Below are 19,824 nucleotides of genomic sequence, written 5' to 3'. Positions count from 1 at the left end.
ACATACTTATTTACAGCTACACTGGCAGGAGTCATTCTGCATAATCCGTAGTACATTTTGTTGTTTATTTAAACTTAAGTAAACAATCAATATCTGAATGTAAATTTATATCTAAATATTGCCAGTCTACTACAGTTCGATTATGTTATCATGCTATGTTATCAGTCCTTATCATTCTTATGTTGTGAACTCTGTGCAGTGTGTAAAGCAGGAGCGCCCTCTGTTGTCAGAACTTTACGTTACAGCAGAGACGTCACCCGGCCAACGCTCTTTTCCTATTGGCCACTTTCGCCCATGTGACAAAAACAGAATCATGGCGGCCTCCGCTGCAGTCCGGTCTGGTGTGGGGCTGACTTTCAGACTTTCTAGAGTCATGCCGGACTGTAGCACATGTCCTCTCAACAGATTAAAGAGCAGTGTGGGCAGCGTGGCTAATTTACAAAGGAAGGGTTCCTTTGAAAGCTTCCGGACCATAAATCGACACTTGCAGACGAGTATAGGTGAGTGGTGAAGCTTGCTAACGTGATCACGTTTAGCCTTAATAGGCTGGTTCTTCTATCGGGACGATTTGTTTACGATAAATGCTAATAGGTTCTCTTTTTATTCAAGTGTTTATGTTGTTTTTCGGACCAGTATAGTCTGGCGTGCAGATGATCCAATGATATCAGAACTTATTAGAGTCGAAAGTCCGCTCAATAACACTTGTGTAACTTCACATCAGTGTTCCCAGATTGGGTTGTGAAACTCAAAGAAAGTTAAACATTCTCCACGTCCGGTTTGGTGACAAGGTGCTGATACTGATCCCAGCTCTTGTTGTTCGTGCTTCATTTTTCAAAGGTCTTTACCAGAGTGAGGAGGGGAACTCTAATGCGGAGGACCCGGAGGATGTGTAAGTTTGACAAGAAGCTTTTATTTTGAATTGACCCGGTTTCCTCAGTTGTTGTTCAGCTCACACATACTTTTACTAAGAGCCGCACTACTGCTACCACGACTACGACTACTAGCGTTTGTTCAGTGGTAGCACTCAACATTTGTGGCATTTGCTCTCAACAATGAGTTTTGTAGTTTGTGCTCTCTGCGTTTTTTTTCTTTTGATCACTCATACATATCGATATGGTTTTTGCAGTGCTGATACTGATTATTAGTTATTAAAAAAAGTTCATTCCATGCCACTACATTTTAGAGGCAAATATACCAAAAATGTATTATAATATTTACTTTTTACTCCACTAAATTTATTTAACGTATACAACTTTAGTTTGTAGTTATTTAAGATTATTTAGTGTTGACAGGCTGTTACATGTGATGTGTGGACCACAATTTGGTGGCTACAGACAAAGAAATGCATATTTTAATCAGTTTATTTTACAGCCAAAATATATGCAGCATTGTCGGGATTTCTCTACTGCTGTATTCTCTTTTCTGTTAACCTCTTTTAAGCATTAAAAGACCAGAATGGCAAATTAACAAAACCTTTCCATATATGTGATTATACATTAACCTTAAGTATTTTCAACTGACTGCTGTTTAGGGTGAATGTGGTCTATGTAGATCGGTCTGGCCAAAGGATCCCCGTTAAGGCCAAAGTGGGAGATAATGTCCTGTATCTGGCTCACAAACATGGTATTGATCTAGAAGGTGAGCATTTATACAGCTGAAGTTGTTTCTTAGATATATTTTGTTTTTTATTTATTTATTTCTATTTTATTTAATAGTGTTAAGATAACTAATTGTGTTGCTCTTTCATTTAGGAGCCTGTGAGGCATCGCTGGCCTGTTCAACATGTCATGTCTATGTGAATGCTGCCCATTTTGACAAACTGCCAGAACCTGAGGAGAGGTATGTCTGCTACAAATGTTATCTTACTTAACCATTTGATTGTGAGCAAATGTGTGTGATGAGGTGAATGGGAGATCACTGTAAATGACAGCTATCTTGGCACTCAAGGGAGGATGACATGCTGGACATGGCGCCCATGCTTCAGGAGAACTCCCGGCTGGGATGCCAGATCATTCTCACTCGAGAGCTTGATGGCATTGAGTTGACCTTGCCCAAAGTCACAAGGAACTTCTACGTGGATGGGCATACCCCAAAACCTCATTGAGACGATGTGCATGCAATGAAGAGGGAGACTGACGGAAATGAGAGGGTGTCTCTACACTGCCCGTTGAGAGAGGGTAGTGCGACCGTGAAGAGATGCACGGCTAGGATAGCAAAGTCCGTAGCAACTCCCAAGATGTCTCGTAGACTGACAAATTCCACAGTTGGCCATCGACAGGACGGACCTGCAGATGAGAACATGCAGAGTCAGACACCATTTCAGTGAAGGTGAAATTAATGGTTGCTTCCAGACTGTGATGGTTTAATTTGACAATGCATTTGTTTTTGTGAAGCGTTCTCAGGCCAGCATTATGGCACCAGTGAATCTCACAAACTGTTCTTTTCTAAAACACCTGATAATTGAAAAAAAACATTTCACATTTGTTTTACATATTGCAGAGCAGGTTTCATCTTTGTGTGACTAAATAGAACATTCCTTGTTACAGCTCATATACGCACAAGTATACGCACAAGTATCACAAGATGGTTTTCTGAAATCAAGTCCGTCATTGCTACCCTGAGTCACTTGTCAGATATTGTATGCATAGCGTCTACTTTCATTCATGTACCAAGTTCATTTGTAGGTGTTGTGATGGCTTATCAGTAAGTATCCATTGATAATAGTTAGCACAGAGTTGCGAACCTCAAAAGCCAGACACTGAAAAGCAAGCCATATAATGATGAGTGTTTGAAAGACAAAGTTTACCTGAAACAGTGGGCTCTTAAATATAATAAACCAGCATTTAGACTTTTGTTTTATTTATCAAAAACATTTCAATTCAACACATTTGGCTGAATTGTTTCTCATGTGTGAGATGGGGAATGCATTGTAAAGTGCTTCCTCTCAGGTGATGTGATTCAGGTGTGCTTTGAGCTCCATCCAGAGCTGGATGGAGGTGGAGACCGTACTGATGCTGGTGGACTTCAGCTTACCATGAAATGGGTTTGCTACATCCCTTTACTTAAGTCTACTGTACTTGTCCAACTTACGCACAAATATAAGTGAACTGTGTATGTTACGTCTTAAAAGTTATAAGTATTTAAAGTTGTGCAATAAAATCAGTTTTAAAAAAGTTGTTTTTGAACACTTGTCATTCATAACAACCTTAAACACTTGCTACAATGACTCAAAGGGGTGAAACTCGCTAACATGAACCATTGTTTTTATCCAAACTTCAACAAACTTGTCCATTGCGTGATTAGCAGACAGCCATTGACAGTGAAATAGCCTCCTTTGCCCAGGAAATGTCTAAACACGCGTTTGTGTTGTCGCAAAAAAGCGCTTTGCAGCAGCTACCAAGTGAAACCGAGACCCTGTGTGGGAAGCAGTTTTACTCCCCAGCTGGTGTAATCAAGCAAACCGAGAACACCCGCGCAATTCCTGCTGTTCCAAAACACGACCCGGTCATAGCAACGAGCTCCATCAGTACGAGTTCCCAGTGAGGTGGCACACTTCATCAGTTAGTTGATGATCGTTTTGGAGATCTGAGGTGAGCATCAACAGTAGACTAGAGAACAGCGATGGCAGGTTAACTGAGTAGACTGCACACTGTGAATTTGACTCGGAGCACTCTTGTTGTTGCTGTTGTTGTTGTTGTTGTTCTTCTCTTCAGGCCCAAAAGATAGTCGCGGCTGACCATAGAGGCCAAAAATGAAGCAAATATGGCCTAGGAAACACAGGGAACTTGCTAGAGTGTCGCTACACAGTTAATGGATCAGAACATGCCGTTAGCCTACAGGCTGCCTGTAGCCAGCTCTGGCAGATCCACAAAATTATAAAGAAGCAAACTGTAGGCTTCATGGAGTTAAAATATTAAGTCAGGCCAGTTGCTTAAAAAGATGCACTTACCTAAGCTACTATTAAACTGGCCATCAGTTTAATAGTTTAAAGAATTTCCCTTCGGGGATAAATAAAGGAATTCTGATTCTGAATCCTTATTAATTCTTATTGATCAGTTTTATCAGAGTGATCAGACCATTTAGTAAAGTCAGTGAAGACACAGCATAGTTATATAAACATGAGAAAGGGAAGGTGGACAAATACACATTTTCCGTGACAATTTCACTGATTTTCTGTAGGCCCTTTGATGTCTATGAGCGCGCGCAGCTTTTGCGCTCGCGACTGTCGAACTCAAACAACCGCGAAAATCTTAATTCTAGGACGAAAGTACTACATTTGTGTTCTAGAAGACATTTAAACTGCACTGAGCGTTCGACGTTTTGTTACATTTCTTCCGGTGAGTCTTAATAAACTACATCCGGCGGCTTCATGTCATGTCTGTTTAAAAAGGAAAATGACAGCTCGGACCTATTAGGTTTGTTAATAACGTGGCTAATTCTTATTGATTATGATAATGTGGGCGTATTTTAAAAAGAAAACCATCTCAAACTTGGTAATGTCTTCAGGCTAACACTACTTTAACTGTTGTCCACAATTTGGAAACAAGACAAGAGTATTAGCCTGTCTGCTGTCACTGTGTTTTAATTTATGTTAATTTATAAAATTATGTTATATTCCTTTTGTGCCCGTGTTGGAAACCTGCTGAGCTTTAGAAGCCCTTTTAGCTCCTTCATATATGCGTATACACTATAGAGAAAGTATTGGGACACCTAACCTTCACACCACATACTAAATACATACACATTAATATGGAGCTGGTCTTTACATTACGACTAAACAGTAGGAATCACAGTGGGGGACTCCAGGGAAGAAGATGAGTTAGTGATATGCATTAATGGGACATAAATGTGTGCAGAAGGAGAGTGAGAGGAAGAGGGAGCTCGGTGCCTCGTGGAAGATCCCCCAGCAGTCTAAGCCTATAGCAGCATAACTAGGCGCCAGCCCTAAGTATAAGCTTTATCAAAAAGGAACGTTTTAAGTCTGCTCTTAAACAAAGAGAAGGTGTCCGCCTCCCAGACCGAAATCAGAAGATGGTTCCACAGTAGAGGAGCTTGGTAACTAAAAGCTCTGGTTCCCGATCTACTTTTGAAGACTCTAGGAACCACAAGTAACCCTACATCTTGGGATTGTGAAGCATTTCATTATCTGGTGGGATAATAGGGTACTATCAACCTTTTAAAATATGATCAGAATCAGAATCAGAATCAGAATTCCTTTATTAATCCCTGGAGGGAAATTCTTGAAATGATGGTGCCTGGCCACTCAGGGCTTTATATGTGAGGAGAAGAATTCTAAACTCTATTCTGGATTTCACAGGCAGCCAATGTAGAGAAGCCAGTATGGGAGAAATATGATCTCTAATGCTGTTTTTTGTGAGTAATTGTGCAGGAGCATTCTGGATTAGCTGAAGAGTCTTTAGAGACTTACTGGGGCAACCTGATAAAAGGGAGTTATGATAATCCAGCCTGGAAGTAATAAATGCATGACTAATTTTTCTGACTCAGAATGTCAGAATATTGCAGAGGTGAAAGAATGCAGTCTTTGAAATGTATTGCCCCCCTGAGGGGGCCATAACCCCCCCAGGTTGGGAACTAATGATCTCAAAGCTGTTTGTTTGTATTTATGATGCAGACTCTGGCCAAATATGAGCACAGGACCAAAGACAGAAGCTGCCTTTATCCAGGGAAACCAGAGCACAGTGGGACATGATGCATCCCATGGCACTCAGCACTCAGCGCTCTTTTACCTTTTCCAAGAAGTTTCCAAGCTAGCTTCTCCCATCCACAAAAGTTTCCCTGACACAAATTCACCCTCCACGTGGCTAAATGACACTTACAGGCAAAGTTCTTTGATAGTTAATGAAGAGGAAGAGGATTCACATTCATTTCAAATCTCAAATAGTTCCTACCAACACAGTTTGTCTCATATGGTGCCTCACAATCAGATGAAAAAAATGAAGGAGGAAAGTCACAGCAAGGTCACAACTTTGGTTGAGTCTCATTCCAAATGCAACAGCCCCTGGAAAGTACTGAGCCTGATCAACCTGCAGTGTGAGAAGCTCCTGCACCACAGTGATGCAGAGAAGTCAGACCCAAGTTTAATGTTATCTGCTACAACATTAGGCCATTCAATAGACAGAGCATTGGCTGCAACAGCAAGTGTAACAAATCAGAGAGTTAGAGGTGACTGCATAAGTGCTGATGCTTTTATGCAGTCTGTCCTCATCTGTGAGAAAAAAGAAATCCCAGCCTCTGTCAGTGCTGTGGAAGATGTGAGAGTCTGTAGTAGAGGAGCCAGTAGTTATAAAGCGAAGTGCTGTGTGAAAAACTCTGTTCAGTTAAAGACTGCTGAAAAAACAGACACTGTCAGACCAGAACTGGAGGAGGAAAATGCAACGGCATCTTATCAGCCTCCCCACAGAGATAAAAGGGACGACAACTTCACTGATAACAGACAATTTAAGTGGAACCAGGAGCTTAAGAAGTGTTGTTTCTCTCGCGAACAGGATATTCTGAATGTACCTTGCTCTCAAAATGTTTCGTCACAGAAAACACACATCAGTAATGCATCGCACGCTACCCAGCTGACTTTTAATTCCAGTGTAGATGCAAGCATATATCTGACAACACCTGTATTAGCATTAGACCACAATGCAAACCTTGCTTTGAGTACAGAGGCCAAGTGTGACACTGTGTCTTCTCCACAATCAGCGTCACGCTCATTTAGCTTTACAGAGAAGTGTCACTCACCCCCAAAACAAGATCACAAAATCACCACATCTCAACTAGAATGTGCACTTGCTGCCACAGTGGAAAAACTCCATCCTGTCGCACAACTAAAAGGCTCCAGCTGTAATGGAGAAACAAACCCCACACCTTCTGCTCCATCAAAACCAGAACCAAGGCCAGTGAAAACAGAGGAAACAGTTCCTCTATCTACCCAGCAGTGGAGAACCAAGACACCTAGAAAACAACCTCATCCCAGCCGCAGTGCTGATATCCAAGACCCAGAATTCCAAGGAGTTACGTTCAGGATGGACACAGAGCTGGACGACAGTAGGGAGCAGTGTCGGCTCCTCATAACTTCAAAGTACAGGTAGTGACAGATCCATTACATTTTGGCATTTATTAAGTAAGTTAAATTTACACACATTATTGATGTCTGCTGTACTCATCACAGCAAGGAGCTCTGCAAGATTGTAAGAAAACCGAGGCTGAGGACACGGGCATCCCAGAAATCCATTAAAACTAGCAGCTCAGATGAGGACAGCGACTCGACGACCAGTGTTTTCAGTGAGTAACACTCAAGTACCTGCACTGTTCAGTGACACTGATGTCAGTTTACAGCGCTTGTAATTTAAAATGTATTGCCACGGCCGTGTGTGTGTGTGTATTTAGTATAGAGCCTGAAATGACAAGTTTGTGTAATGACTGAAATAAGAGGGGGAAAAAACCCAAAAGAGAAAATAAATGACAAAATCCATATTTACTGACTAATTGTAGTATTTTAAGGAGGTTCAGATACATGAGTTGAATGCTCAGTTGAAAGTTGAATGAATGCATCAAAGTGTTGGTATGTATTTGCTTGAAATATTAGTTTTCTCCACTAGAGTTCGCCACCACATCAAAAAATGTGACTTCACAGCATTTCGTTCTCAGGACAGGTGGTGTACATTTGACAAGTATTTACAGAAGCTGATGTGTAAACATCCTATGACCATAATGTGTATCAACAAGTTCTCTCAAGACCAAGAAATGGAATATAAATTTCTCCATGTTGGTTTTACTCTCAGCTGTACAGCCCGTGTTTGAGTCAGTGTATTTCCAGTGGCAGCAGAATCGAAATTTGTCAAGTTATTTCATTGCAGCCATAAGAATTAAAAAACAAACAAACAAAAAAACAACAAACCTTCACCATTTGGAAATTTACATACACTTCTCCTGTAGTCAGAAGGGAACACAAACAAGTTTCTAGTTGCAACATTCAGAGGCCTGACAGCCAAGACTCCTATCACCATGTAGATAAACAGCCTTACTACAGCCTTAGTTATGTCGGTGATTAACAGAAAAATGCAGCATAGATGTTACAGTATACAGTTACAAATACAAAATATTCTCTTTCACCCAGTAGATGATATTGTTTGTATAATTTCCTTCCATGTCACACTATAGTGTTAATCTTATTGCTGAAATGTGGCATTAATTACCAGTAAATATTTGTGATTGTATCGTATATATGCCCTTGTTTGAGACAGGAAGAAAAAGAAGAACAAAGTTTTTATGTACGTTTATGTTAAAGTGGCTGTAACGTGTTTCTTTTTCCATTTGACAAGAAGGTAAAGTGTGTGCATCATGCTGCACCAGGAAGACCCCCATGTGGCGGGATGCAGAGGACGGGACCCCACTCTGCAATGCTTGTGGAATAAGGTAGCTCTCATTACCACTGCTGGCTGTTGAACATTTCCAAAACTCATACACAAAGGGCATGAGGTATGCAAAGGCCACATTTGAATTTAATGGAATTTTAATCTTTTAAGCAGTCATTTTTATTTCCAATATTGGCTGGACAATGTTTTGTCCTGAAAGTAGTGGCAAAATAGTTCCAAAATGTAATACCTGTGATATATGAAAATGTAATCGCATTAGACTGTGTATAATTTTATCCAAATGATATTCCTGTCATTTAGTTTATTACGTTTATTTTGCCTCTAAATAATTGGCAGAAACAACACTTCTGTATATAAGAAACAACTCTATGAAATTACCAACTACAGAATGCCACACAAGCCAAAATAATACATTTAAAGCACCACAGCCTGCTACTGGCACATTGTCATCAATGGTTTTCATTAGTGAAAAGTCAGATTTAATTAACTTCTTCACACTTTCAAAAGAAACTTACTACTACTGTTTATTATGTGTAGTTGCAGTGTACAGTCTCAGTACACGTTACACAAGTGTTAGTGCTTACAGGAAATACATGCTGCACCTTTGCAGCAGTTAATCTGAGGATGACTGTTTGAAGCACTTGATGTTAATGTGTTGACCGTGTAATGTTTTCTCTGTCATAATCTCTACCTGCAGAAATAAACACCAATTTGCTCTACAAATGGGACATTTCAAATATACACGTTGTAGATAAATGGCAACAATTTCCGCGGACTGGATAAAAACGGCATTCATCATAACACATAAACATTATAATGAAAGGAGTTCAATCACCTTTTCATTATTTTTCTGTCTTGACTTTGAAGGTATAAGAAGTACCGAGTGCGCTGTGTCAACTGCTGGCATATCCCCAGAAAAGAGGGTAACTCCAACTCAAGCTGCCTCAAGTGTGGAAACTTTGTGAGGCTGACCTCAGCTCAGCGAAAACATACCACCTAGAGAACATAGACAGAGCAAAGGTTTTTATGTCCACATGTAACAAAGCTCTTCACGCACACACTTGCACACGACAGTTCAACACGACACTCCCTGCTCCTGTAGTTCTGAGTCCTCTACACACCAGCTTTTTACATCTTGCTTGACTCAGAGTATTAAATTTAGTTTTACTGCTGCAGTGTTGTTCCTCAGGCAGCAGCACATCTTCCTTGATGCTGTCGTATGCCAGGGGAAAAATAAAGTATAAACAGTTTAAAAAACTTGTGAAACTCTTAAAAAAAATACTTGGAAGACAATGTCTCAAAAATTGTACTTCATTCTTCACTGCACTGATCCCATTTGTGCTACCTGTTAAGCATTATGTAGCATGTATCAACTTATACAGTTGATGGATTTGTTTTCCTCCATTAACACGAAACTATACTGATGAAGCACAGTCTGCAGCAGAGCTCAGTTGTGTAAATTAATGGTACATTGAAGGGCTACTATAGGAATTAAACACATTTAGTAGAAAGTTTAGTCACAACTGGTGACATTTTTCATTTAAATAACCTCAGTGTTGCTCGTGTATAACGGTCCATGGTGTCAGATGGCTGCAGTAGATGGCAGCCTGAGCTCAGCGCTGTGTTCACTGTTATTAACTGCAAAACAATTTCCTTCTCTTGACCTTCACAGCGAGACTGTCTGCTACATTTAGCGGATAGACATTCAGTCGCAAAAGTTACATTTCGCTATTTAATTTGTTGTCTTTGTTTCTAATTGTGGTTTGGTTTTGTTTTTTCTGGTTGTTTATTTGGGATGTTGCTGGTTTGATTGGTGCACTGATTTTCTTAGCATTCCTGTTTTCTATGAGAATAAAAAAATAGATTTTTGTGTGTGCTTACGTGGTTTTGGTCAGTATTAACTTCAGTACGAACCGTCCAATTTGTTTCCTGGTTCTTTTGAGATAGTAATAAGGCCTGAACTCGGTATAAATCCCTATAAAATAGTATAATAGCTTCAGAAGGGTACACATATCATATTAAACTACATAGAGAGGTACAAGGAAGAATTGTTCATTAATGAGACTTCCCACAGTTCCTCAGCCCACCCGGCACTACGGGCCCATTTGCCAAGTGGGTGGCCTCACACGAACTGATACAGTGCAGCTATTATTTCAAAATGGATTACGTCTTCCTCTTATTTGAAACAGCCAGCTAAAGAAAGAGTGAGAGAAGGGAGAGAGAGAAAGCTGCCTCTCTCACCGTGTGCCAAACCATCCAGCAATGAGGAACACCAAAGGAAATGAGCTTTGTTCAAGCCAAGACCGTAAAGCATAGAAACATATTTCAATCCAAAATGGTCTCACCTGCTGTGGTCTTTTAAACATCAACTGTAAATCTTAATTAACACTGATGGCGAGTAACTTTACGTGTTGTACTTAAGTATTTTGTGGTATACTTTTTATTCCACTATATTTATTTGACAGCTATAGTTACTTTCCAGATTTTTTTTTTTTCATATCAGCTTGTGAAATATGAATAATTTGTTGACCAAATGCACAATCAACTAGCTAGGTTCATGCATGAATAATCCAATAACTGTACTGCAAACGGACTGCAGCTTTTGTAATTTTAGTCAAGTTGAATTTTGAATGAAGGACTTCGTAAATTTTTACAGTGAGGTATGATCTTCATACTTTTTCCACCAATGCTCGTTGCTTCAGGTTTGTATCTGTTGTTCTTTTGATGAAGACAGGCCGCTTGCAAGAGGAGGAAGAGGAGGAGGGGAAAGTTTCGAGTGGGAGGCTAAAAAGTCAAAGATGCAGTCAGATGCGCAACTTTTTTGTCAATGAAAGAGGAGAAGGGGGTCTGTTCTGTCCTAGACAGGCGCTAATCTCGCCTGCTGGGGCAGCCGTGCCACCGGACAGTCTGGACCATGACCTTGAACAGCAAGCTCATGGGCAAGACGGACATCGGCGCGGAGAGCCAGGCAGACTTTGGCGAAGACGTGGAGAACTCAGATTTCTCATTGTTTAGTAAGAGTAATGCCGACACCGGGCAAAGCGCGCCATCCTTCACCCCCGGAGACCAGGAGGAGGGAGAGTTTGCTGTCCGGCTACAGGATGTCCCAGGAAGGAGAACCGCCTCGGTGAAGCCTCCGTACTCGTACATCGCTCTAATCACCATGGCCATCCTCCAGAGCCCGAAAAAGAGACTCACCCTCAGTGAGATATGTGACTTTATCAGTCAGCGCTTCGCATATTATCGGGAGAAGTTTCCTGCGTGGCAAAACTCAATTCGTCACAACCTGTCTTTGAATGACTGCTTTGTCAAGATGCCCCGGGAGCCTGGAAATCCTGGCAAAGGAAATTATTGGACCCTGGATCCCATGTCGGCCGATATGTTTGAAAATGGGAGTTTTCTTCGGCGGAGAAAACGCTTCAAGAGGCAACGTTTCTTTGTGGGAGCGCTGAAGGAGTCCAGGGCGCAGGAGCGCAGCCTGGTGCCCGCTTTTCCCCTGCTTGGAGCGCACAGGCTGGGCTCTTTCCTCCAGGCTCCTGATTTGTACCACAACCTGGACATAAGGTGTCGTTTAGGCTCCCACACTAGTCCCAGCATCACACCTGTGAGCAGCATCATACCTGCGCTCTCCTCGCTTCTCACTAAGAATTCTCCTTCTTGTCTAACTTTTGAACATTTCGACCCGGGACGCTGCGCCGCTGTCCCATCTCTGGCTCCAAACTCGTCGTTCATGGCTCTTGGGTCACCGCACGGAATGATACCCGACTACCATGCCTCTCATCTGTCCACTTTCCCCGCTGGAATCCTAAAAATTTCATCTAATTCAACTTAATGCTACGATGTCCGCTTGCCTTGAATTTGCGTAAAACCGAATCTCCATCCTCTCAGCCTGAGAATAAATCCACGGTACATTGTATGAATTTCTAGTTTTTAATGGTGGCTCTAATATTGCAAGCAGGCCACCGTATTTGTGGAGTTTGTTTTCCTGAAGTAAATGCTTTTGAACGACTGATGTTTTACAACCCTTAAATACGTTTGCAATAAAATGTGACTGAATTTGATGAGTTTGTTCAATTTTAATGAAATACCACAGGGTTTTTAATGTGGTCCCACAGTCCAGCTTCGAGTTTATTACGTTTTGACAGGCTGTTTCACTTTTTTTATCTTTTCCTTTGATATTCATGTATATCTCCAACAGGGTACTTGTTTTCACGAATGCAAAATGAATCGCGCTACAGTAAACGTAAATAAATAGATAAAATCACAAAAAAAATGCTTAATATAATTTCACACAATTAATATGACAACAGCAATAATAATAATAATGATAATAGATAGAGCTTTGGGGGCAGAGTTTTAATTTTTTTTTATTATTATTATTTTTAGTATGATCAGAGCAAAGAAAATAGTAAAAATAATTTTATAGTTTATTGATTAAAAAATCGGCCTATATGTAATATAGGTTATATGTAATATACTGAACAACTAACAATCCAAGCTCTCAGGTGAACGTCCGTGCGCAAACATGCGCCTGCCCGGCATCGCTGCGTTGCTTTTGCCGTCTATGTGCTCATCGTTGTTTTAAGTTTAGGGTTAAAGACAAGACGTCACAAAAGATGTGAGGATGTGCACTTTTTTTCTTTTCATCTTGTCGTCTTGTGTGTGTGTGTGTGTGAGAGAGAGAGAGAGAGAGAGAGAGAGAGAGACGTCTGCCTCATGTCTGCTTTAGGCAAAACAGGCCTTTATTTTGCAAACCACCTCACAGTCTGGTCAACCTCGGCAGCCTTCAGCATGGATATCAAATACATCTGATCATCTGGTATTAAGTTAAAACTGGCTTTCGTCAAAATGGACAAGCAGCCTTTAGTGCTGTTTGTTTTCTTATGTTGAAATGTGAGCTGCAGAAGTGCATTAAGGAATGAAAGATTCAGATCTTTTTGTAAAAGTAGCAACACCACTGAGAAACACACAATCGGTTTTATGTAATCACTGTAAATGTAGACATATCTGAACAATAAAATGTACTGAAACATTAAAATAGACATTTTTCAGAATGGCTCTATAGCTTTGGGCAGAATTAATCTGTTCATTTTCTAAATGCATTAACTTCATCTTCTAAGTTTTTTTATTGTAAAATATTATTAGTTATTTGTCAAGTCAATTTTTGCACTGTACAGTTGTTTTATCCAGGATAACACTGAGTAAATGTGGGGAGGAAATCTCTCCAAAGTGTGATGTGGCTTCTAGCAGGCTGTCTGCTGTCTGTAAACAGCTGCCTTCCACCTAAATAACCCCTCAGGGAGCAGTTTGCTTTTCTTGGCACACTTAGTCATATTTGAGTTTAATTCAGTTATGGTACACATGCACTGTCGCAGTCTTGTTACACTCTGAAAAAAAAAAATCTCCATACATCACAGTGGAGTGTGTCCCATTAAAGACATTAAAGATAGTCAGTGATGTGTGAGCCGGTTTTGGACTGCATCATGAGCACTGTGGCAGGAAATATGATGGAGAGTGTGTATATTTGAAGAAAGGGGGACCCCTGTCCAATACCTAAGACCTGGATTGGACAGATGACAGAGATATATAACAGCAGAGCCACTCATTAGTTCATAATTTATCCATATGACTGTATGAAAAGAGAAAGACTTTCTGGAAAGAGATGAATTGCATTCCAAAAATCCCTTTTAAACAGTAAAATAAACAAAATGATATGTGATGTGATGATATGTCATGATAAAAACAGTCAGTTTTTGCAATTTACATTCACATAATTTTGACCTTTGACTTAGTATCACAAGCATTTATTGAAATCATAACAAATTTTCATCTATTTTGGCAGAAGTGGCTTCCCTACGAAAGTGCGCACAACATTTGAGAGCAAAACATCCATGAGGTAGAGCGAAGATGAAAGGTGAACATAAAGTCAAGGTGACAGTTTATTTCCACTGACAACTTTTCATTCAAATAGACACAGTCAGAAGTGCTGGACAGATCCTTGGATCTCTTTCAGAGAGGATGTGTGTTAAGGACAAATGTGAATGATTATACTCTTGGTTTAAAATGAAGCCAGAATAAAAACAGAGATTAGAATATTTTGCCTCTAAACAAGCCGACGCTCACAGCAGCCAGAGCAGAGAGCCAGAGATCTGACATCATCAGCTCAGCCGCAGTCACACATTAACTGCTCCAGTATATTTGGGAATTTCTCCTTGTGTGTTTCTGGGTTTTCTGCAGTGAACAAACTTGGACATGTTTGCCCATTTTGACGAATCTCCTAAAAAAAAAGTCCACTGGTCAACAAAATGACACACAGAGGTGGACTAAGAGCAAACAGCTACATGCGTAGTGACGTTCTTTGATGCAGGGACATTTGGTTGCAATTAATCTATTTATTCATTTTCCTGCAAACTGATCCTGGAATTTGTGCTCTTTTACTACTTGTCATTTTCCCCACCCTGTACCACCTGAATACTTACTACTAATTGATTTATTTATATTCTGGATAACACAACCACTATAAGTACTATTTTGGAGATATCAACAGTACCCCTTTTACACTGGACAAAACACTCCTAACACCCACTAATATCTGGCTTTTGTTGTCAGTGAGAAGCGATGCAACCAGCATTCATTCCCAGGTCAAATGACTCTGGAGTACCTCAAGCTTCATATAAACACGCAGGTGGACATGCTAATTCTTGTCCCTTTTCAGGGGCATTGAAGTTAAGGATGTTAGCATGTAAATACTTTTCCATCTGTCTTCATTCAAGCAGTTCTTGAACATCCTTAATTGAGAACTGAGTTTGAAAGAGAGACTAAAAATATATATAAAAAAGTATGTTGTCATTGGCTTTCGTGCTGCTTCTACTGACACTCTCAAGCTATCGAACGTGACACACCAGGAAAGGAGTTACAGGAAATGAGTCAATCACTTTAAAAAAAAAACCAAACAAACAAAAAAACCTGTATACGCAAACTAATTTAAATCTATTTTTTAAAAGCTAAAGTATGCAGGTTTGCTTCCTGTCCTGTGAGGGCTGTAGTTAGGCATAGTAGTGCTTTGACCTATATGCCGTTGTCAGCATGCTAGCATAATGGCAAGGCTACCATGTGGATATTTAACAGGTGTAATGTTTACTAAGTTGAAAAACTTATCAGACCAAAAGGAATGTTATTAACTTTGCTGGTATTTAGTCATAACACAAATTATAAGACAAACTAGAATTTTGAACCTGATGATGGTGTCAAGTGAAAAAGTTGTATCATCAAAGTGATTGCAGCTAATCCTGTCTGGAAAATTTAGCCTAACTAATTTCATGGCAATCTGTCTATTAGTCAAGAAATTACAACCTATGTACCGCATGGTGGCGCTAGAGGGAAAGTCTTTGAATGTGTGGGCAAAGTTCCAAACACATTCTAGTCCCAGGCTGTAAGATAGCACCACTGTGTCATGTGGCATCTCATCCAAACTCACAAGTTGCTCTTATGGGCCTAATGTACACTGGAACAGACAAAGATGCATACTGATCAGTCTGTTGTTTTTTTTTGTTTTGTTTTGTTTTTTTTTTGAGGACACTGGAGTGGTAGTCGTAGTAGGTTGGCATCAACAGGAAGATGTCTTCTGCACATGTGCAGTTGGTGTTTTTGGTATTGAAGTCACAAAAAATTGTATGTCTGTGGCCATCCACACAAGGTTCTATTTTGCGTATATTAAAAAAGCCGCAACAGTCTAACCTAAAGGAACTATAGTCTCTACCACTTATACCGAAAACATAATGAAAAAGGACATAATTTTTTTTTACCCCATAAAAGTTACATCTTGTGGCTACAGCCCCATAAACCCCCATTCATTCTGGACCACCCTAGCGCCCCCTAGTGCCCCCTACATAATTGGAAGTCCTTAGAGTGGGATTTCTCCTTCTATTACAACCTCTGATGACAAAATTTACATCATGTGGACCATAGCAGCATACCTGCGGACAAGGAAAGTATAAAACCAGCTGTTGCAACAAAGACTTCCTCACATGTGCTGAAGAATAAATGGTACTTGAGGCACAAAAACTACCTGGTTAAATTTAGGAAAAGATTGGTGATGTTTGGTTTAAGAGGGGTCATAAACTACTGTCCTGGATGAAAGATGTGTGTACGACACCATTCAGCTAAATCTCAGTTTCTATTTCATTTCTATTTAAACCAGCTTGTTCCCAAATATGTAGAAGTAACATGCTAGACATAACCCTTAATTTCTTAATAATCGATTTAATAAGGGCTTCAATATCAGATGACTTCACTACAGTCAGTGCTGAATTTCCTTTGAAAACAGGAAAAAGAATTTTCCTGCTACCTTTGTTTTAGGCATAACAGCAGTTTCCTGTGAGAGGAAATCATTGTTATTGTTAAATAATGATATAACCAATTTTATTTCCCCAAAACAAACTTTATTTCACTTCTTAAATTAAGCACCATTAAGGTCACTCTAAATAAGATAAGATCTTTCCATTCCTTTATTGTCCCACAATGGGGAAATTCAGATTGTTACAGCAGTAAATTGGATAGGCATCGATAAAAAACAATTTATAATTTACGTAACTGTAGGAAAAAAGAAGAGCTATATATATATATATATATATATATATATATATATATATAGTATAGTAAAGAATAGTAATATAATATGAAACACAATGTACAAGAGAAGACAACAAAAACACACAACAGGTAACAACACAATAGCATATAACATAAATATTGGCATCTACTGAATTATGCACCAGAATGTCAAAATATTATTAAAAATATTTTCAAAGTTGGTTTTACTATCAAAGTCAGCATATTAAACTTAGGTGTGTTTTTGAGCTCTTGTAGTTTCAGGTGAATAGTGCCATATGAGGGATACAAAAAGTCTTCCTCTGCTTTGAATAGTTTTACTTTTGAAGGAATCCCATAAACCCTTTCACCTTCAGATTAAAAAAGAATCTGGGTCTGTGATTGAAAATGTCCATTTATTTGTCAAAAATCTTGTATTCTGCTTTACATTTAATAAAAATAATAATAAAAACATAAACATATCACTTGAATTACACCTCATATAAAATGCTAGTACAATGTCATGCATAATTAACATGGCTGTTACAACTGACAACAAACAAAAATCTAAGATATTTATCCATGGTCGAGGTAAATATACACTTTTAACATATTCATCAATTGTAGATAGAGTGTAATAGTATGTAGAACACAAAAGGTTTCAGTGAAAACTATATAAGGTAAACAAAATGTTATTTGCCCAAGGTGCCATTTAAAACAATAGATTTTTACTTTCCAAATGTCCTGCTTGACTTAACTACAGCTAAAAACCTTAAATGCTATCTGATCTGTTTCACTGTTTTCCCCACGCTGCATTAGCATCAGCATAATTTCACACATTTACATACATTTAGTTTTATAATCTAAGTCAGCATCTTAAAGTCAGGTGTGTTTGTCGCTCTGTTTTAAAGTGGACAGAGACTGACGGCTTCACATCAGATACAAGTAGAGATTGTTCTTTACTCTCCATTGCTGTGCTTGACTTGCTTGTAGTTAAAAACTACACAAGCTATCTGCTCAAATTCTTTCTCATCCCCACACTCCATTAGACATGCAAACCAGCCATCATCAATGTAAGCCAGGTCTGAGTAACCACTGAGTCCTGGGTTGATGATCCAGGGTTTGCTCCATGCATTTGGGTCTCTTGGCGTTTTATTCAGATAGACTCCTAAATTAATTCTTTCGGACCTATCAGTTGGGTGGGTGAAGAGCAGCCACTTGTTTGGGTTCTGCCTTGAATCACCACCTGCCTGTGCACCTTCACTTTGAGCTGGAAAGGACACCACGCTTCCCTGACAGCCTCCACCTGTTTCCACCAGCTTTTCAGAAGATGAGAGTGTAATGAAACCAGCTCCCTTATTGTCATCACGAGCTTCCACTCGATAGCCTCCCTCATTACGGGCATTGCAGTAGATAGACCTGAGGCCAGTGTCATCAGAAACCTCTGCCATTTCACATTCAACTGATTTTGTTTGCAGCTTGCTGCCAAATCTCCAAGTATTGCCCTTATCGTCACTGTACAGATAAAGTGCATATGGAGTAGAGCAATAGAATGGATTGCAAGGAGCATAAGCATAAAGCGGGACAATCAATATATCACTCTCAGTTTGAACACCATGGCCTGGTCCTACAGCAAATGTGGCCCAGTCCTTGATATCAGGCAGATATGTCAAATCAGTCACCGCACTCCAGCTTAGGCCAGCATCTTTAGTTGTAATATAGCAGAGACGGGCCTTGTTGCAGCCCCAGAATCTCTGCCAGCACTCGGAGACAGTGCCCTTAACACAGATGAAAAACAGAAAAAGTGTTTGGCTGTTTTTCTCATACACCGGGCAGGGGTTCATAGGACGATATCCATCAAGATGTGCCTCCTTCACCAGTCTGAGTTCAGACCACTGGAAAGAACATTATTTTAAATGATGTTATTGTCAAATTATATATCACAAGTAATTCATACAAGAAAGAACTGTTTGAGATGATTACCTCAATTGTCCTCCCACTGGATCTTCCCTCCGTCTTCAGTGTTCCTGTTTTCATAACCAACACTTTGGTACTGGTATCTTTTGTAGTCGTCCTCTGCTCTGCAAAGGCCATAAAGGTGCTTCTGTCTCTGTCAAAGAACAGAGCAGGAATCCTGTATACTTCTTTCTCTTTGGAAAGAAAGACTGTTTGCTTGTTGTCCATGGTCGTTGAAGATGTGCAGTGTGTACTGCACCTAGAACTTTGGGGGTTTTATCAGGTTGGACAGTGCACCAGGAGAATGAGGGAGGAGTCTTTATTACATAAAATAAAAAACACTGACCAAACACTGATAAAGCAACTCAATAAAAAACAACATTCTGGGGGTTGACGTCCTTCTTTCCTCTTCATCTCTGAGTGACTAATCAAGAGGAAGGCAAAGAAAAGAGAAGACGGTGATTGTTTGGAACAATACAAGACTGCTATTTGATAGCATTTTAATTTTTTTTATGTTTGAGGACAAAAACTACAATCATATCAAACCGAAGGCCAATCATAGCACAGGTCACAGATTACAGTCCAGAATGCAAAGACAAGAAGTAACTTTGTTGATCTGGCACTGACTGAGAAAAAACGTTTGACAGTAGAAGCAAGGAGGAAAGGTCAGATGATGGGAATGGCTAAAAGGGGTTTCTGCAAGGTAGGTGGAAGCAGATGGATGTAGGAAAGAGGTGACTTGGACCGGAGAAGAAGTCAGAGGCCATCTGGTAGATGGGTAGAGATTTGCCATAAATGTGTTCAGGGAGGCAGGTATATGGCTGGAGAGAGACAGAGAGATCCAATGTAACAATGTCTTTAAAAGGCTGAAATACATGGTACAAGTATTTTA

The 19,824-nt window shown here is 39.9% G+C and overlaps 4 protein-coding genes across 5 annotated transcripts; 3 read left to right on the top strand and 1 right to left on the bottom strand.

Annotated features, from left to right (window-relative positions):
- Positions 1-294: 294 nt before the first annotated feature.
- Positions 295-3,165, top strand: fdx2 (ferredoxin 2). Its single transcript, XM_046411565.1, has 5 exons — positions 295-500; positions 838-889; positions 1,532-1,638; positions 1,752-1,839; positions 1,948-3,165. Exons 1-5 carry the CDS (start codon positions 314-316, stop codon positions 2,102-2,104), a joined length of 591 nt encoding a protein of 196 aa, XP_046267521.1. The 5' UTR covers positions 295-313; the 3' UTR covers positions 2,105-3,165.
- Positions 3,166-3,287: 122 nt separating this feature from the next.
- On the top strand, positions 3,288-10,267 carry zglp1 (zinc finger GATA like protein 1). Of its 2 annotated transcripts, none has more exons than XM_046411551.1 (5): positions 3,288-3,590; positions 5,633-7,096; positions 7,181-7,293; positions 8,337-8,427; positions 9,255-10,267. In XM_046411551.1, the coding sequence occupies exons 2-5, from the start codon at positions 5,646-5,648 to the stop codon at positions 9,385-9,387; spliced, it is 1,788 nt and encodes a 595-aa protein (XP_046267507.1). In that variant the 5' UTR covers positions 3,288-3,590; positions 5,633-5,645; the 3' UTR covers positions 9,388-10,267. The 2 variants fall into 2 exon arrangements, with proteins under 2 accessions (XP_046267507.1, XP_046267500.1); XM_046411544.1 differs by having other exon boundaries at positions 8,334-8,427.
- Positions 10,268-10,795: 528 nt separating this feature from the next.
- Positions 10,796-12,646, top strand: LOC124071095 (forkhead box protein D1-like). Its single transcript, XM_046411532.1, has one exon. The coding sequence runs from the start codon at positions 11,302-11,304 to the stop codon at positions 12,217-12,219; it is 918 nt and encodes a 305-aa protein (XP_046267488.1). The 5' UTR covers positions 10,796-11,301; the 3' UTR covers positions 12,220-12,646.
- Positions 12,647-17,050: 4,404 nt separating this feature from the next.
- LOC124053710 (sialidase-3-like) lies at positions 17,051-19,232 on the bottom strand. The gene is made up of 2 exons (XM_046379134.1): positions 18,960-19,232; positions 17,051-18,871 (listed from the first exon to the last, which is right to left on the bottom strand). Exons 1-2 carry the CDS (start codon positions 19,158-19,160, stop codon positions 17,936-17,938), a joined length of 1,137 nt encoding a protein of 378 aa, XP_046235090.1. The 5' UTR covers positions 19,161-19,232; the 3' UTR covers positions 17,051-17,935.
- Positions 19,233-19,824: the final 592 nt, after the last annotated feature.

The sequence above is a fragment of the Scatophagus argus genome, chromosome 2 (genome assembly GCF_020382885.2).
Source record: "Scatophagus argus isolate fScaArg1 chromosome 2, fScaArg1.pri, whole genome shotgun sequence".
NCBI lineage: Eukaryota > Metazoa > Chordata > Actinopteri > Scatophagidae > Scatophagus > Scatophagus argus.
The sequence above is the reverse complement of the archived record's forward strand: the minus strand, read 5'-3'. Positions and strand labels throughout refer to the sequence as shown.

Excerpts from the sequence above, each read along its gene's own strand:
- zglp1 (XM_046411544.1), top strand. The coding sequence starts at position 5,646 with ATGAGCACAGGACCAAAGACAGAAGCTGCCTTTATCCAGGGAAACCAG. Across the intron at positions 7,097-7,180 it reads CTCATAACTTCAAAGTACAG|CAAGGAGCTCTGCAAGATTG; the intron begins GTAGTGACAGAT and ends TACTCATCACAG. Across the intron at positions 7,294-8,333 it reads CTCGACGACCAGTGTTTTCA|AAGGTAAAGTGTGTGCATCA; the intron begins GTGAGTAACACT and ends CCATTTGACAAG.
- LOC124071095 (XM_046411532.1), top strand. The coding sequence starts at position 11,302 with ATGACCTTGAACAGCAAGCTCATGGGCAAGACGGACATCGGCGCGGAG.
- LOC124053710 (XM_046379134.1), bottom strand. The coding sequence starts at position 19,160 with ATGGACAACAAGCAAACAGTCTTTCTTTCCAAAGAGAAAGAAGTATAC. Across the intron at positions 18,872-18,959 it reads CCAGTGGGAGGACAATTGAG|TGGTCTGAACTCAGACTGGT; the intron begins GTAATCATCTCA and ends TGTTCTTTCCAG.
- fdx2 (XM_046411565.1), top strand. The coding sequence starts at position 314 with ATGGCGGCCTCCGCTGCAGTCCGGTCTGGTGTGGGGCTGACTTTCAGA. Across the intron at positions 1,639-1,751 it reads ACATGGTATTGATCTAGAAG|GAGCCTGTGAGGCATCGCTG; the intron begins GTGAGCATTTAT and ends TCTTTCATTTAG. Across the intron at positions 1,840-1,947 it reads CTGCCAGAACCTGAGGAGAG|GGAGGATGACATGCTGGACA; the intron begins GTATGTCTGCTA and ends TTGGCACTCAAG.